This window comes from Agelaius phoeniceus, chromosome 16, assembly GCF_051311805.1.
Source record: "Agelaius phoeniceus isolate bAgePho1 chromosome 16, bAgePho1.hap1, whole genome shotgun sequence".
Classification (NCBI taxonomy): domain Eukaryota; kingdom Metazoa; phylum Chordata; class Aves; order Passeriformes; family Icteridae; genus Agelaius; species Agelaius phoeniceus.
The window spans coordinates 1,178,519-1,191,662 of NC_135280.1; the positions used below are offsets into that span (position 1 = coordinate 1,178,519).

The window sequence follows — 13,144 nt, forward strand, 5'->3', positions numbered from 1 at the left end:
CTGTGAACCTGTGCACATCCAAGCTGAGCCTCCAGAGGGAATGTCCCCAGTGCCACTGCCTGCCCTGGCAGCTGGAGCCGTGCCCAGCTCCGGGCTGGCTCCTCCTGAGCCAGGTGCCAGGGCGATGCTGCTTTGCTGCTTTCTGCTTTGCTGCCTTGCTGCTTTGCTGCTTTCTGCTTTGCTGCCTTGCTGCTTTCTGCTTTGCTGCTTTGCTGCTTTGCTGCCTTGCTGCCTGTCCTCGGGGCAGCAGCAGAGCAGTGACACCACCGCACACCTGGGACAGCACCAAGAGGAGCCACCCTGCTCTGAACCCCACCAAAAAGCTTCCCAGTGGTTTCATCCCCTGATTAACACAGGAACCATCACCCCTGCTAATGCAAAGGAGCTCATTAGCACCTCTTCCCAGGGAGGAAAGGCTCATCCTTAATTTTTTTCTTTTATGTTCTTCTCCTTTCAGGTCCAATTAGTAGAAAACTCTTCCCTTGCCCAGCCCTGCAGAGCTCGGGGCAGTGAGGACGGGGCTGGGCAGCCCCACAGAGCCCGGGTGTCACTGGGGACAGGGACACGGGGGGTTCACACGGGGAGCCCTTTGGCTCCTCGCCTTGGTGAGGCTCCATCACTCAGCTGTCACCACGGGACACAAGTCCCCCTGGCTGCACAGCTTGAGTTTCTGTCGAGGTTTCTGAAGTGTTGCCAAAATGACAAGGAGAGGCGGCTCCTGCCGTGGCACTGAGAAAATCGGGATTCACAGCCCTGAGCACCACACCTGCCCTTCTCCAGGAGCCCCTTCTCCCTGGAACCCCAATGTGTGAAGGCAGGAAAGCACCCACAGCCTGCCCAGAGCTGCTCTGCCCTCACCAGTGGGGATCTGTGGGGAGAGACCCCCGGGCAGAGGCACCTGCCAGGATTCCCTGGTGCCATGGCTCAGCACAGCTCAAGGAGGGCAGTAATTAACCCCCTCATTATCCAGCAATGACACCTCGAGGGTGACACCTGTGATCCAGACAGGGAGGGGTTTGTCCCCCAGCCTGGGGGACAGCTCAGGAGCTCAGACAGAGGTTCCTGCTCAGACAGAGGTTCCTGCTCAGACAGAGGGTTCTGCTCACTCAGGGCTCTGCCAGAGCAGGACCCCTCACCCAGGGCTCTGCCTCCATGGCCCCCACCCATCCCTGCACCCCCAGCCAGCCAAACCCTCAGCCTGGGGACACCTGGCCCTGTCCCAGCTGAACTGGGAGGGCTGGAATCATCCCCAGGAGCTGAAGATGCTCCCCCAGCAAACCACATTTTCCCAGGATGGGATGCTGAGGACTCAGCACCTCCAAAGCTTGAAGCCACAGGTGCCATTTTGATGCCTTTGTTAATATTACAATCATCTTTATTTCCCCAGCATCAGTGGTTTGTTTTCCAAACACATTCAGATCAACATCTTTCTTTGTTTAAGAGATGATAATAAACAAACACGTCGCGGGAGGTTCTCCCTCACATAAAACAGTAGGAGGGAACAAACCTCAGGGGCCATTAGGAATTGTAATGCCAGATTAATTTTAAATGGATTTCTATTCATTTACATTCGCTCTGGCCTGGGTAAGCCATTAGCCATAGCTCTGGGTGCATCTGAGGGTTTGCCATCCTTGAACATGGGCACTGGTCCTGGAGCCCACTGGGACCAGAGGATGGGCTGGGAGAGGAGGGAGCTGGGCTGGCCTGGGGCTGCCCCCAGAGCGATGGCAGGGACCAGAGGGCATCAGGAGGAGCAGAGATGGTGCCCAGGACAGCGTGTGGAGCTGGGCAGCCCCGTGCCCGTGGTGTCCTGAGCCAGGATGGCCCCAGGGCCGTGGCAGGTCCCAGCAAGGCCAGGCGTGCACAGGAGCACAGCTGGCACACACGCTGGCCTTGGGGAGCTCCCTGCAGCCCCTGGGGCCAGCCCGGCTCAGAGAGTGCCACAATCCCTGCCAAAAACCCAAAACGACCCCCCTGTGCTCGCTCAGCACCCTTCACAGCGGGCCAGAGAACACAGAGAACCCCAGTGACGCCTTCCCACTGCCAGCACCTCAGTGCTTCAGCCACAAACCCCCGCCAAACTCGGGGCTGCAGGGAGAAGGAGCTGTGATGTGGCAGTTCTGTGATTAAAAAGACACAAATTAAAACCAGCAGAAGCCTCCAGTGTTGCCACCCCAGAGCATCATCTGCATGACGGCGCCCACGGCGAGAGGGACAATTACCAAACAGGATTATCCTGCTGGGAATGCAGAGGCTCATCAAAAAACTGTTTCCACGTCCCCCCAAAATTATGAATGCCTTACAAGGATGATAATAATGAGTTTTAGGGCATACACATGATCTCCCCCACTGTATAATCTGCCCATTTCAGAGACATGGAGCTCTAGCAGCTCTATTAGAGAAGTAAATTAACTCTAATTTGATTGCTCCTCAGTAACAGTCATTTCAGCACTCTAATCAATAAGTCATAGGGTTTTATGGCTGCCCTCTGTATCAATCACTGCAATCAGTAATAAAACCCTTTTATTTGAAGAACACCTGAACACTGTGTAATTACCTTTGTATACAATTACAGCCCCCAATTTACCCATTTCACCTGCAGCAGCCCCCAGCCTCGCTAGGCATGGACCATCCCTTCCTTGCTCAGGGCTTTCTGAGCTGTCCTCCACCCTTCCCAGTGTCACTGCACCACGGGGTTATTACTCACACCCCAGCCAAGCAGCAGGTTACAAGAGACACTCATCTCCCAGAAAAGTCAAGATCTGAGATCCTGCTGGGAAAAGGCAGCTGGGAAGACACAACACTGGTGTGTGGCACCACCAGCAGCTCCTCACAGCACCCGGCAGAGCCCCCAAATGGAGCCAAATCCATCACACACGGAGAGACGGCACAGCCGGGAGCAGGGCAGGGAGAGCAGCGCTGCCCAGACATCCCAGGAGGTGACAAGCTCACATTTTGGAGGGAGCAGATGGCTGGGGGACTGGTGAGGGGCAGGAGCAGCAGATCCTGGCAAGCCAGGCGTGCTGCTGGCTGCTCTTGGGTGCCAGACCTGCCTCGTGCCCTGCACAGCTGCTGGAAAGGCTCCTTGGTGCCACCTCTGTAAAGTCACCGTTCCTGTGGCTCTGCTGTCCCACCCCATGGCTGGGGACTCCTTGGACAGGGCCTGAGGGAACCACAGAGACCCCAGGCAGCCCCCCCAGCATGGGACTGACAGGGAAACAGGGCCAAGGGAAGGTTACAGGGGCCTGGGGCTGTACTCAGATGTTCCTGCCTGGCAAAGGACGCCCTGGCACACTGGGCACTGCAGGGTGGGATGTGATCCCCTTTTTTCCCCCAGTCCACCTGTTATTCCTTGTGTGGAGCAATTCCCACTGTCCTCACTGGAGCTGCACAGCTCCAAGCACTGCGCCCATGACTCTCCCAGCATCAGGATGCTGCCATTGCTGCCAGCCAAACAGGGACCTCAGAGATCCCTCAGCACAACACAGCCCCACATCAGCACCCCAGAGCTGTGCTCAGGACAGTCTTCCAGGACATTCTGGTTTTTATCAGTTTTGGTTTTGCTGTTCCAAGAAAAAAAAAACGAACAACTCTTAAAAACCACTGGAACTGCCTTAGGGAAATATTTTCATGGGCAGATGTCAGGCCTCAGTTGTTCCAGGAATTATCCCCAGGATCCTGAGCAGAGGAGAGGCTGCCCCATCCCCGTGCAAAGCCATGACAAGGAGGCTGGCACGGCTGCAGAGGTTCAGTGTTTGTTACCCCTCTGCCAAACCCACCTGTCACCTGCCAGAGCCCAGAGGGGTCCCATCACTCACCCTGAAGTCGATGCCCACGGTGGAGATGAAGCTGCCGGCCAGGAAGGCGCCGTCCTTGAAGCGCACCAGCAGGCAGGTCTTGCCGACCCCCGAGTCCCCCACCAGCATCACCTGCAGGGAGGGAGGCAGGGATGGAGGCAGGGTGTGAGGCTGCAGGCTTGGGAAGGCAGCCCCACTGCAGCCATCACCCTGCTCCATCACAGCAGAGCAGCAGTGCCTGGGGGAAGCAGCACACCCAACAGCGATGTCCTCGCAGCCAGGGGAGGGTGGGGAAGACACACAAGGGGATTATTCAGACCCTGCACCATGTCACCAAACTGGAGACACCTTCCCCTGCCCTGACAGACACTCAACAGGTCCTTGGTGGGGGCACAAAGCCCCTGGAAACCAAGAGTGACACGAGCTGCCTGTGCTGTCCCCACCACGTGTGGGCCTTCCTGGGAGGGTGACACTGCTCGTGGGGTCCCCAGCCATGAGTGCCAGCTCCAGGGGTGCGCTCTGCCCTCGCCTCAGTGGGACCCACACATGCCCACAGCCACCCTCCCAGTCCTCCATGGATGCCAAGGGAGCAGCTCCCGGTGCCACCTGCCTCAGTTTCCCCACCCAGCAGCCACCCTGGGCACAGACAGGGCAGGCAGCTCCTCTCCACAAAGCAACCACAGCAGAGCTGAGGCTGCTTCCAAATGCAGCTCCCCCAAAGCTCTGCCCACACCAAAGCCCTGCTGCCCCCAGGGCTCTGACCCTGCTCCCCTTGGAGGGATGACACCGAGGAATCCGGGACAGGAGCGGGGCTGTGCCAGCTCCTTCCACACCTGCCGTGCCAGGCCCTTCCCTCTGCCATCTGCCTTCCAGGAGCCATTAACCCTGACAGGATTTAAATGGCTTTATGGCAGGGACTGCCCCGGGTGACACCGAACCCTCCCAGGGGCTGCCACAAGTGGCAAATGCCACCAGCCCTCTGCAGAGGCAGCAGCAGCCCCAGCTGCAGGTGCAGCTCATTTTGGCACTGCCAAGGAGGGCAGGATGTGCCCACCGTGCCCCACAGCCCCAGCAGAGCCCCACACTGGAGTCCCACAGGAGCACCAGGCACTGAGCCCTGGCACAGCAGGGTGAGGGCAGCCAGAGCCCGCAGGGGTGCCAGTGTGAAGCCAAGGGAAGGGGGAAAAGTCATTTTAGTACAAAATATGGATTTTTTTTTAAATTTCCAGACATCTTTCTGGAATAGGTGACCCTCAACAGCAGCTTCTCCCCACTCAGCAGCACCAAAGCCTCACTGGGTACACAGAGTGCCCAGGGCCAGGAGCCAGCCCTGTCCCAGGACTTGTCACAGATCGGGAGCCCCAGGAGAGGGGAAGGGAAGGAGAAAGTTTAATAAACCAGGCTTTCACTGGATACAAAGCAATTTCTGTCTGCCACTGGGTCAAAACCAGCCAGACCATTAGCAGATGCTTTCTCTACCCGGTGTGTTTGGGCTTATCTGAGACACATTTGGCTCACCCTCGTGCCATGGGGACGAGCCCTAGGGAAAGCCCCAGCCTGGGCAGGCAGAGGTGAGCTCCAGGAGCCAAGGACCAGTGCAAACACAGAGGTGGCTCCATTTTAGGGAAGCTGTTGAACCATTAATGCAGCTGTATCAGGACCAACCACCTACCAAAGCAACCAAGCACAATTCTGGAACGTCCCTCTCCAACCCGAGGTCCCAAACAACCTGAACACCTCCAACCCCACATCCCAAACAACCTGAACACCTCCAACCCCACACCCCAAACCTGAACACCTCCAACCCCACATCCCAAACCTGAACACCTCCAACTCCACATCCCAAACCTGACCTCCTACCCCACATCCCAAACCTGAACACCTCCAACCCCACATCCCAAACAACCTGAACACCTCCAACCCCACATCCCAAACAACCTGAACACCTCCAACCCCACACCCCAAACACCTGAACACCTCCTACCCCACACCCCAAACACCTGAACACCTCCTATCCCACACCCCAAACCTGAACACCTCCAACCCCACACCCCAAACCTGAACACCTCCTACCCCACACCCCAAACCTGAACACCTCCAACTCCACATCCCAAACCTCCACATCTCCTACCCCACACCCTAAACCTGAACACTTCCAACCCCACACCCCAAACCTGACCTCCAACCCCACACCCCAAACCTGAACACCTCCAACCCCACATCCCAAACCTGAACACCTCCTACCCCACATCCCAAACCTCCACACCACAACGCCACAGGCACCAAGCTCTCCCCACCACACACCAGGCGGGACCTGCCCCAGCAAAGCTGCTCTCTCCAGGCTCGATGCCCCGGGCTCGGCACAGAGATCCGTGTCACAAACACACAGGGGTTTCACGGAATTGTGCCCCCAGGCAAAATCACTCAATGAGCCCCAAAATCATCAAATGAGCTCCGAGCTGGGCTGGCATCAGGTCGCAGGATGAAGTGGGGAGGAAGCAGATACATTTGCGCTGTGAGTCGCTCGCCAGGGTCTGAGCAGCGAGGAGAAGCCACCGGAGCCCAGCGGGCTGGGGACATCTCGGCAGCAGACGGAGCACATTCGGTGCCCCTCGGGGGTGCCACCACCCTGCTCACAGCCCCGCTTTCCTGTAGGCTCACAGGATCCGGGGGCTTACAGCAACTCCCCGGAGCAGCCTTCGGCCGTCACTTGCACAAGTCCCGCAGCCCCAGCCCCGCTCCGGGGGCTCTGCGGGCGCAGCCCCCGCCGAGCGAGACCCCGACCGGGCGGCTGCGGAGGGGCGGGATGAGGGCTGGGAGAGGGGAAAGCGGGGATGCAGGCAAGCAGGGATGCAGGCAAGCAGGGATGCAGGGATGAAGGGATGCAGGGATGCAGGGATGAAGGGATGCAGGGATGCAGGGATGCCCGCCCGGTCCTGGCCCCCGGGAACTTCGGCGACGCTACCCCCGGCCCCGCACCCGCCTGACCCCGCACTCCCACAACCCTCCCCGCTGCCCTCTCCGCTCCCGCACCTTGAAGGCGAGGTCGTAGAACTCCCCGCTGCTGCTCAGCGAGGGCCGCCCGGCCGCCGCCGCGCCGCCGTTGCGGGGCAGCTCGGGGGCGGCGGCGGCGGCGGAGCTGCCCCGGGGGGCGGTGGCGGCGCGGCCGGAGCCCTGCCCGGCGGGAGGCAGCGCGGCGGAGGGCGCGGCACCGCCGCCCTTGCTGCGAGCCGCCTTCTTGCGCGACATCCCGGGGCCGGCGCCGCGGCCGCGCCGGGCGCTGGGGGGGCGCGGGAGCCGCCGCCACCGCCCCGCCCCGCCCCGCCCCGCGCCGCCTCTCCGCCAATGGGAGCGCGCGGAGGGCGGGAGGGGGCGCGGTCGGAGCGCTGGCCCCGCCCCTCCGCGCCCCGCAGCGCCGGCACCGGGAGGAGCGGGAGGAGCGGGGGGCACCGGGGGGCACCGGGGGAACCGGGGGAACCGGGGGGAGAGGGTACGGCGAGAATGAGCTGCGAGGGGTCTGTACCCGCGTGAAGGGAGCCGAGGACGCGGGCAGCAGTCCCCGCGATGCCCCTGCACGCCCCGGCCCCGAGGCGCGTTATCGTGGGGGCACCGGGAGCCGCCTCGGGTGGGTCTGCAGGAGCGAAGGGAACGGCGAATGGAGGGTGGCACCCGCACCCCGGGGAGCAGCGTGGGGTGCCCCACGCCGCACACGGCAGCCCCGTGGGAGGGGTGCGCAGCGGGGCGGGAGTGCAGCTCCACAGCCCGGTCTGGGGTCCGTCCTGCAGCCCGGGTTGGGGTCCGTCCCACAGCCCGGGTTGGGGTCCGTCCTGCAGCCCTGCCTGGGGTCCGTCCCGCAGCCCTGTCTGGGGTCTGTCCCGCAGCCCTCTCTGGAGTCCGTCCCGCAGCCGCGTCCATCCCTCTCGGTTTGCCGGCACGGTGTGCGAGGGCCGCTCGAGGCAGACCCTCGGGGGTGTAAGGGTGGAACGGGGTCCAGACCACAGCGGGATGGAGTGTGGGCTGCGGGACCAGGAGCCCGGGTTCCCCAGTGTGTCTCAGCAGCTGGTTTCTCTCTCTGCTCCCGAATGCCGTCTGAGGCACTGGCGGTCTCCCGGTTGGAATAAATGCCGTCAGCTGCGTGACATGTTCAGCCTGGCTGGGAAGGGAGGCCTAGACAGGCACAGGAAAGCAGGAGCGAGGAGTAAATCACTGTCAGGAGAAGCCAGGCAGGCACATGGTGAAGATGGAGTCAGTGACAGCGCGGGCACAGGGAGTGACAGCTGACAGGGCAGGGATCAGTGCCCCAGAGAGCCCAGGGCCAGCACCAGAGCTCGGGTGGCAGCCGTGGTGATGCTGAGGGGTCATTCTCACTGCGGGCAGGGACGGGATTTTCCCTTTGGGAGCATTTAAATCTATGGTTAATCCCTAAAGCACCCCGTGGGGAGGAGGAGGAGCAGGCAGCAGGGTTCTGATGGATTCAACCATGGACAAGGGAGATGGGCCAGGTTTGGAGCTCCTGGGTGACATCCCCCTGCTGCCACCCCGAGTCTTGGGCACGGGCACGGCTGTCAGAGGCTCCAGGGGACGAATGCTGAGGAGCTCTGGGTCTGCAGCGCTCCTCCGACACAGCTGAGGCTGAAGGAAACGCTGTCACGGTGGAGGCTCAGCATCCCACTCCCCTGCATCCCAGCGATCGAGCCGGGAGATGGAAGAGCTGCCTCGGCAGAGCAGACTGCATGCCACGGTTTTGCACTATAATCTGATTTTCCAGGACAGCTGCAGTCAATAGAGGCTGAGGCCTGGGAACAAAGTGCAATGCTGGAACCATCCGTGGGCTGCAGGTTTTTAAGCGGTCCCTGAGGCACGGCCGTGGTGCGGCTTTTCCTGGCGGTACCCGCCGGGAGGAAGGGGGTGCGCTCTGCCCTGGCACCCCGCACCTTCGGGCCACGCCAGGACTTTGCCCCGCCGCCATCCCCAGGCGAGGCTGATGGAAATCTCCACCAGCGGCCCCGCGCTCCGGAGCAAACAAAGCCAGCTGTTCAGCGCCGCCGCATCGGGGCAACGCCGGAGGAGAGGACGCGGCTCCTCCTCGGGAAGCGCTCCCAGATAACCCCGCCTGTGCCAGGGGCCGTGCGCTGCCCCGGCTGCCCAGGGCTGCTCCCGCTGCCCCCAGCCCCAAACCAGGCTGGCAGAGAGCTCCGAGCCCCGCGGCAGGAGGAGCATCCCCGGCAAGTTCCTCTCGTGGAGGAAAGGCGTGTGCAGAGACGCAGCCTGCTCAGAATCGCAGTCACGCCTGGAGATGTTGCTCCTCGGATAGTTACAGGAACTAATCAGATAACGGCAGCTGAACTAAGGGGGATATGTTTGCTAAAAATAGCTTAATGGAACAACAGACGCCTGGAGATACGGCGTGCCTCGGGGAAGCGGGGCTGCGGCATCTGGCGGGGCTCGGAGCGGGGCCGGCACTCCGAACCATCTACATATATGTAAATTTGTTCTCAAAGGCAGAAAAACAGCTTGTCCCCGTCACGGTGGTCACCCCAAGAGGGCCCTTGTGCTGCTGTATCAATGTGAGCACGGAGAGGCAGATGGTGCCACCAGTGCCACCTGTGCCAGCAGCCACGGGGATGGCACCTGCCTTTGGCTCAGCCAGGGAGCAGAGCTCTGCACCCGGCTGGAGACACCAGGAGCCACCCGGGGCTCAGTGCTGTGCTCTGCCCAGCTGCTCTGCACAAACGCTGCGCCTCAGGGCTCCCAGTCTGGCTGTTTTCTTTGGCATGGAACCTGGCAGGGTTCTGTGTGCCAGAAGTTCTGTGCCGTGCTCAGAGCCAGGGAGATATTTCGGTGTGAGGCCTTCCCTCCCTCCCTCCCTGCCTGCCTCCTGCTGCTGCTCTGGGCTGTTCCAAGGCTGGCTCGTGCCACGGCTGCCCCTGCACTCCCCAGCCTTGGCTGCTCCATGCCCTGGGCCTGACCAGCCTCTATCCATCCCTGCCTCTCCCAGCAGCCAGCCCAGCCTGCTGCCCTCCTGGTGCCAGCTCCTGGTGCCAGCTCCTGGTGCCAGCTCCGAGGGAGCAGAGCCTGCTCCAGCAGGCAGCCTGCAAGGACGAGCTATTCCCACCAGGCACCATGTCAGCTGTGCCAGCTTGGAAGATATTCATCTTCCTTGCATGGTGAGTGCAGGAAGGATGCTGCAGGCTCTTTCCATGTGCTGCTCGTGGTGCCTCTGCTGTCACCTGCTGCAGTGCCACCAGCCAAGGCTTGGGGGCTTCTCTGTCTCTGCTGGGTGCTGGTGAAGCTTTGCCTCAAATCCTGGGGGCAGTTTTGGGCCCTTCATGATGTGGAGGGGCTGGAGTGTGTCCAGAGAAGGGAACAGGGCTGGGGAAGGGCTGGAGCCCCAGAAGAGGCTGAGGGAGCTGGAAAGGGGCTCAGCCTGGAGGGTCGGGCTCTGCTCCAGGGAACAGGGACAGGAGGAGAGGGAACGGCCTCAGGCTGGGCCAGGGCAGCTCAGGGTGGATATTTGGGAGAATTTCCTCCCGGAGGGGCTGCCCAGCCCTGGCACAGCTGCCCAGGGCAGGGGTGGAGTCCCCATCCCTGAGGGGGTTTTACAGCCCTGTGCATGTGGCACTTGGGGACATGGGACAGTGCTGGCTTTGGCAGTGCTGAGGAATAGCTGGGCTGGATGGACTTCAGAGGCCTTTTCCAACCTAAACCATTCTGTGGCTCTCCCGGTCTCCTGTAACTCTGCCAGCCCTGCTCAGGTCCTTTGCCAAGGGCACACGGAGCTCTGGCTCCAGAGTGGCTGCAGAAGGAGAGGCTGGAGGCAGTGGCATCACCTGGATGGCAGCTGTGGGAGGGCTCCTGGGGCTGGCAGGCAAACCCAGAGAGCTCAGTTCCATCCTACAGGGGAGCAGACACCCCCAGAGAGGCCAGACGGAGGGGACAGCCCTGCTGCGGCCAGCACGTCCCCATGGAGGGCAGAGGGAGGTGCACAAGGCACGGGCCACAGCTGGAGCTGGATCCCAGCCCCCGGCAGGGCGGGCAAGGACTCTGTGCCTTGGGAAGGGCCCAGCCCACGCAGCCCCCAGCAGGCACCGTTCCCTCCCTCGCCAGTCATTGTTCTGCCTCCCATCGCTCACTCACCTCTGAACGCTTCAATCTCATCGCCTTTGTCAGTGTCGCTGGCTTTTAATTGAAATTCCTCAGACATCTCCTCATCAGCGCAGCCCATCAGTGAGTTTTGTGTGGGAAGTCATTGTTTTCCTTCTGCAGCTGTGAAAGTTAAATTCCAGCGTTTTGCTCGGAGACTGCTTTTGTCTCTTCCCTTTCTTATGCTGCCAAGCCCAATCTTACAATCGCAGCCTCTTTCCTTTGTCTGGATGTTTCATTTTCCACCTCTCCTCCTCAGAGTCCCTCCGGCTCCATCTCAGGCTCCTTCACCCCTCTGGCCCATCCTGAGGGGCATCTCCCACCTGTGGCTCCCTCCAGCCACTGCCAATGTTTTCCCTGGTGAGGTTTGGAGAGCCCAGCCTGTTTCTAACTCTTTATTTCTTGGTGTTCAAACCCATAAGAGCAGCAGCCAGCTCCTCTGGAGGGTTTGGACACCACGGAGCTGGGCAGACATGGAGCTTTCAGCATGTGCAGCCCAGGGGCAGAGCCTGAGCACTCCTATCCCCACCTAAGTGCCCCTTTAGTCCCTTTTCCCTCTCCAAGGCAATGAAAATGCCGACCCAAGAGTGTTCAGGAGGAGGACCCACACTGGCAGCAGGAGGATGGGATGGTGGCTCTGCCCCAGTGCCAAGCCAAGGGAGCTCAGTCCCCTCCTCTGGAGCAGAGCCTTTCTCTAACACCTGCCATGGCCCCATGGGCATCCCCAGGGAACCTCGGTGCTGCCCTGGGCCCCCACTGCCCCTGTCACACATAGAAAGGTGATTGTGCCAGGTCCTAACGAGCTGGCACTGGGCTGAGGGCAGGACACGGATTTTCCTTGTGCCAAGACTGACACGAGCCAAGGTTTCAGGAGCAGAGGGCCGAGGGCAGGGCAGTGCCCAGCTCAGCAGTCACCCACGAGGACTTTGAGACAGGATGAAGAGCTGGATGTTCAAAAGGCCTTTGGAACAGAGGGAGGGCAGAGCAAGTGCCCAGCCTCCCTAATGTGAGATATTTTCAGGCTATTTTGTATATTTTAGATGCTTTTCAGACACGCCTCAGCGGCATCAAATATTTTAGGAATATAATATGTCAGCTTGGAAATATCTGAGGTATTTTGTAGCTGTACACAAACACATCCTGAGCCAGGGAAGGGTTAGACTGTGGTTGTGGTTCCAAAAGCAAGGGTGCAAATGTCACAGGTGCCTCTGTTATCCCTGCACACTTGGCCATTTCCATCCCAAAATGATTCACACCAGCCAGATCATGGCTGGAGCACGAGCCCAGCCAGTGGCCCTGAGCCTGGCACTGCCTGGAGCCACCACAGCAGAGCCCAAGGAGCTGGAACAAATAAATCCCTGAAAACCCTCATCTTTGGAAATTAGTTTGGCACCGCAGAGCTCAAGAGCTCCCACGGGCCAGCCCTGGGATGTGAGCAGTGCTCTGGGCCCTTGTAAAACAATAAACAGTGGTAATGAGCAGCATGGAAATGTGCAGAGGCTCGTAAAGCTGCTGCTCTGGAGAACAAGTCACCCTCTAGGGCCAGCTGGGGAGAGGCTCCCGAGGGACCCCGGGGATGGATGTGTGACTGCTGGTGCTGCAGGCACATCCTGGGGAGGGAAAGGCAAAGCCAGATCCTGAGCAGTGGGGAGGGAAAGGCAAAGGGAGCTCCTGGGCACGGGGAGGGAAAGGCAAAGCCAGATCCTGAGCACAGGGAGGGAAAGGCAAAGCCAGATCCTGAGCACAGGGAGGGAAAGGCAAAGCCAGATCCTGAGCACAGGGAGGGAAAGGCAAAGCCAGCTCCTGAGCCAGGGAGAGAAAGGCAAAGCCAGATCCTGAGTACAGGGAGGGAAAGGCAAAGCCAGATCCTGAGTACAGGGAGGGAAAGGCAAACCCGGCTCCTGAGCACGGGGAGGGAAAGGCAAAGCCAGATCCTGAGCACGGGGAGGGAAAGGCAAAGCCAGATCCTGAGTACAGGGAGGGAAAGGCAAAGCCAGATCCTGAGCACGGGGAGGGAAAGGCAAAGCCAGATCCTGAGTACAGGGAGGGAGGGAAAGGCAAACCCGGCTCCTGAGCCAGCCGAGGAGGAGCTGGGCACATGCAAATGAGTGCCCGCAGCGTGCCCAGGCGTTCATCAGCACTAATTGGTGGCAGATGGCTGATGAGACACGGGTGGATCCAGCAGCTTTTGTCTTTGTGCTCTG

General features: G+C 60.6%; 1 protein-coding gene across 1 annotated transcript in view; it reads right to left on the reverse strand.

Annotated features, from left to right (window-relative positions):
- The window catches only part of RAB26 (RAB26, member RAS oncogene family), a 29,241-nt gene extending 22,158 nt beyond the window's left edge, over positions 1-7,083 (reverse strand). Inside the window, exons 1-2 of the mRNA XM_054643566.2 lie at positions 6,831-7,083; positions 3,819-3,929 (exon numbers count right to left, since the gene is read on the reverse strand). Of these exons, the coding sequence (XP_054499541.2) occupies positions 3,819-3,929; positions 6,831-7,046 (327 nt within the window). The 5' untranslated portion in view covers positions 7,047-7,083. The remainder of the gene's footprint in view (positions 1-3,818; positions 3,930-6,830) is intronic.
- Between the last annotated feature and the right edge of the window lie 6,061 nt (positions 7,084-13,144).